General features: G+C 35.8%; 1 protein-coding gene across 1 annotated transcript; it reads right to left on the bottom strand.

Annotated features, from left to right (window-relative positions):
• Positions 1 to 3305: 3305 nt before the first annotated feature.
• Positions 3306 to 3659, bottom strand: LOC142628914 (uncharacterized). Its single transcript, XM_075802941.1, has one exon. The coding sequence runs from the start codon at positions 3657 to 3659 to the stop codon at positions 3306 to 3308; it is 354 nt and encodes a 117-aa protein (XP_075659056.1).
• Between the last annotated feature and the right edge of the window lie 751 nt (positions 3660 to 4410).

Here is a 4410-nt window from a genome sequence, read left to right as displayed (position 1 = left end):
TATATATATATATATATATATATATATATATATATATATCTTGGGAATTGAATGGGAGCCATATGTTCTATTGACACTTGCAGTTTGCTGAATTCACAGGGTATATTTGTTCCCTAAGTTCTGATGGGCTGAGGAAGCATCCCCCCACCCCTCCCCCCCCTATTTTTTCAAAATGAATCAAGTGTCTAATTAATTGTTGCATTGCGAGATGGGTCATTACTTACAAGATTTTGTGCTAGAAATCCAGCGGAAGTTACTGTGAGTTGATGTATAGGCAGAAGGAAATATTTATTTTTCTTACATGTGATGCGACTGGCCCTAACTAATTTATTGCAAATCTGTAATTGACCCCCAAAAAAGTAAGGCTTAGTTGTTGTTGTTGTTGGAATGAAAATATCAGGAGGGTGGCTTGCTTTATGTTGAAGCTGATTCATCAGGAGTAGACAACTGGAAATTGGAGCCGATTGTCGATCTTTTGAAACAAGGAGCTGTTGGGGTCATTTCGATAGACACTTTGTATGTTGCACTTCGTCCTCTCACAACCTCCTCTCTTCTTCGGTTTTGCCTCAGCTATTTCAAGGCTGCATCGAGTCTCATGGTTTAATATATTTGACAGATATTTGTGATTGGTAGGCTATGATTATGTTTCTAGAATAACTTAAGCTGTTGTGCTTGTCTGGACCCTATGATGTGCCTTATAGCTGTAATTTTAGTTGTAGTTATATGGTCAACTTAATTGTGAAGGAGATTTCCTTTTGTAATGATTCATTTTGACCTTTCAATAGTGCCATTTATTTATTTATTTTTAAATAATTAGTTATTAATTGAAGTTAATGAAAAGCATTATGTTGATATTTCTATCCTTTCTTAAATTTCCTTCACCATCTGTAATTAATAGGTCTCAAGAAAAAGTCAAAGTGCTCTAAAGTTAAAATCTTTGCTATTGACCGCTCTATCTCAACTTTTCTGATGGTTTTTAAATGATGAATCTATAGGTCTACTTGCTTCTTTTGTAACTTGGATCAGCTAAATGCCACAGTTCGTTCTAGAGTCGGAAATCCCAAAGGTATTGACACAAAACCCAATCTTAATCTTCTTTTTACAAGAATGCTTGATTTTTTTTTTTTTTATAAAAATTTTATTTACCACTTTATTGGCATACACTTTCACAACTCAAAAAATTGTGTAAAGAAAAACTATACTAATTTTATAGTGAGAAAAAGTGATAAGAATAATTGCATGCACTTTTTTTTTCGTGTGTTTGAATCTTATTGGTTTGTGAGTAGTGGAAAAAAAAAGTGGATCAATTTGGAAGTTACAGCAATCTGTATATAATTGCCAGAAAGAATAAGATAAAAATTATGATCATAGACTAACTTAGAAATAATGTGCAAAACTCTTAAAATTTTTGTGAGTTCCACTTATTAAAATAAGAAATAAAAACATTTTGAATAGATAATGTGAAATGCAATTTGCATATTATTGCAAACAAATCATTATAGATAACCAATTAACCATACATGTAGGACCATATGTATCAAATTTATTTATTTATTTTTTGCTATATTTTGTTGCAATTCGTTCATTGTTGTGCTCCTAGGTTCATTTCATCACCTAACTTGAGTTGTTCACAACTTATTTTTGCTTGGAGCTGAGCTTAGTTCGGAAAACAAATTTGGAAATTTTAGTTAGGAATAAGTTTTAGGAACTTGTAACTTGGAAAAAGTTTGGGATATTTACCTGTCCTTTAAAATCCTTCTACCATTCCCAATTAAGATATTATGCAAATAAGCCAAAACTCTAGAGAGCTTGCGGCTTCTAGGAGCAATGATTGGATTAGATTTTTCTGGGTTAGAAGGTGTTTTAACACCTTGAGTTTCCAAGTTATTCTTTTTAGTATTTGGTTTGCCTAGGGTAGCACATATCCATTGTATCTTCTACTTTGCCATTTTCTATAACTATGCTCACATTTTTTAATGAACCAAACAAGATTCTCATAAAAAGTTATCTAATCTCTAATATAGGATGAATGGCATTTTATGAAGACTTGAACTTTTTAATTTTCATTAATAATTGTGTCTTTAGAACCAAGACACTTGTATGGGACATGAAGAGCCTATGTTGTGCTACATGCTAATGGTGTTGAAATGGAGAAATATCTGATAAAATTAAATGAAGAAGCCCGACTAAATACATAGAACCATGTCAAGTCCCAAACAAAATCATAGAAAAGTCCTAACAGGCTTGATGAGCTAATATTTATATGCACTTGTTGAGTAATCTTAGTTTGTATGCACTTATTGAATGAGCAAGATGAAAAGTCCTAAATCTCTAAGATTTTCTTGTCATTCTATTCGATCCATTTATATGCACTTATTGAGTAATCTTGGTTTGTATGTGGGATGTTCCTCTGGTCCAACAATTTTCAGCTCTCCAAAAATCATCAACTGCATCACATCAATCAAGCAGCTTATAAGTTTTATGTTGGTGTTCGAGAACTTTTTGTGTACAAAGAACTACATTTGAACAACCGCATTTTTTGCAAGTGTTGAAGGATATTTTTAAACACTTTGAAACTTTGATTATAGTATTAGCTTAATTTAAGCGGTTGTTTTATTCAAAAGACCATATCTTTTTTTTGTTAATCTTATGATGATGGTTATAGACAATATTATGTATTTGATAATATAAATCTATGTTAATATAATGTTAGTTTGGAGACATTTGTGGGGATATCTAGTTACATTTGTGGTAATGTCTTCATGGAGTTAAAATTATTACAGGTTATTTGTAATAGAAATGTAGTTTTAGAACCTAAGAGGAAAAAAAAAACAAAAATTAACCTATAGCGGAGGGCAAAAACCGCCGCTAAAGGACTAAAATTATGAAATAATTGAATACCTATAGCGGAGTTTATCACCCGCCACTAAAAGGTACATAGAGTATGTTGTACATGAAGCCCTATAGCAACGCTTATTGCTCGCCGCTAAAAGGCCATTTGACCTGAATGGTAACCTCATATGGTGGAGGTTTTTAGCCCGCCGCAGTAGACCAAAAGCGCTGCTAAATGGCAGATCCATTGTGGTGTTTTTTGTTACCGCCGCAATAGAGCTATTGCAGCACTACAAGGTTGGCAGATAGAACCGCCGTAATAGCCCCGCCGAAATAGGCCAAATGGACCTTTAGCGGTGATTTTTTGGGCTTTTGCGATGGTTTTGACCCGTTGTAATAGTATAGTTTTTTTTTTTTTTGAGAAACTAGACCACAGGTTTATGAATTTATTCAAAACAAGAAACAATTACAGGTTAATGGAGATCCCTTAGAACAAGAGGGGTAATGTCTGAGGGAATCTCCTCAAGCCAAACCTGTAAACCTACATCTGATCTTACTTTCTTAGCTAGAGCATCAGCTACTGCATTACAATTTCGAGTTACATGCTTAAATCCTACCGATTGAAAACCCAAAATCAACACACGTATGTCTTCTAGTACAGCTTCAGAGGAGGCCAGTTCCCCAGAATCAGAGGTAAGTGCATTGATGATCAAGGAATCACCTTCGAAGACCACTCGAGTCAGACCAACCTTTGCCGCGAATTGCACTGCTCTGTGACAGGCAAGGGCCTCCACATCAGCTACAGATTGAGGCAGGGGAATAGGCATTGAAAGAGCTCCAATTGCTTCCCCATCACAGTCGCAGCCATTACACCAAGGCCATCAGATTTTAATGCACTGAATATGGCCGCATCAAAGTTAACCTTATAGCTTCCTAGATCAGGGGGGCGCTAGTGCTACAAAATAGTTGGAGCAGTTGGTGAGGCCTCTTCAATCTCATTCTGAGCTACAAGAAATTCCTAGAGAATACTGCCTGCCATACTACATAAATTGTGGAGAGGGTGAATCGGCTTCCCAAATAGGCTGGCATTTCGTCTATTCCATAGCAGCCAGGTGATAATTGAGAAGATCTCTAATCTCATATCATCCCGATATTGCATAAAACTGGAAAAGAGGTTGCTGAAAGTCACTGGTTGAATTGATCCTTCATGGTTGAAACAACCCAAAGACCTCTAAACACAAGAAATTTCTTTGCAGAACCAGAGAGCATGAAGAGTGTCCTCTAGATAATCTTTGCAGCCTTCACAGGTTGCTGATGTGGCAATGTGGCGACGAAGAAGGTTCACCTTAGTAGGTAAGGCATTTTGACAAGCCTTCCAAATGAAATGCTTGATTTTATTTGGAGTGCGCATCTGCCAAATTTTTTTCCAAAAACTTCTTTGTGATTCCGTGTTTGAGGGACCTACATTAGAAGCTGACTCGCAAGCAACAAGCGATTTATAAGCGCTACTGGTAGAGAAAATGCCAGATGGAGTAAGTGCCCAAGTAATTCTATCAGGGGGGAGCCTTTCACTTAGAG

The sequence above is a fragment of the Castanea sativa genome, chromosome 3 (assembly GCF_040712315.1).
Source record: "Castanea sativa cultivar Marrone di Chiusa Pesio chromosome 3, ASM4071231v1".
NCBI classification, from domain to species: domain Eukaryota; kingdom Viridiplantae; phylum Streptophyta; class Magnoliopsida; order Fagales; family Fagaceae; genus Castanea; species Castanea sativa.
This window is presented reverse-complemented; position numbering and strand designations above follow the sequence as displayed.

What these genes read in the sequence shown, in the direction of transcription:
- LOC142628914 (XM_075802941.1), bottom strand. Translation starts at nt 3,659, where the DNA reads ATGCCTATTCCCCTGCCTCAATCTGTAGCTGATGTGGAGGCCCTTGCC.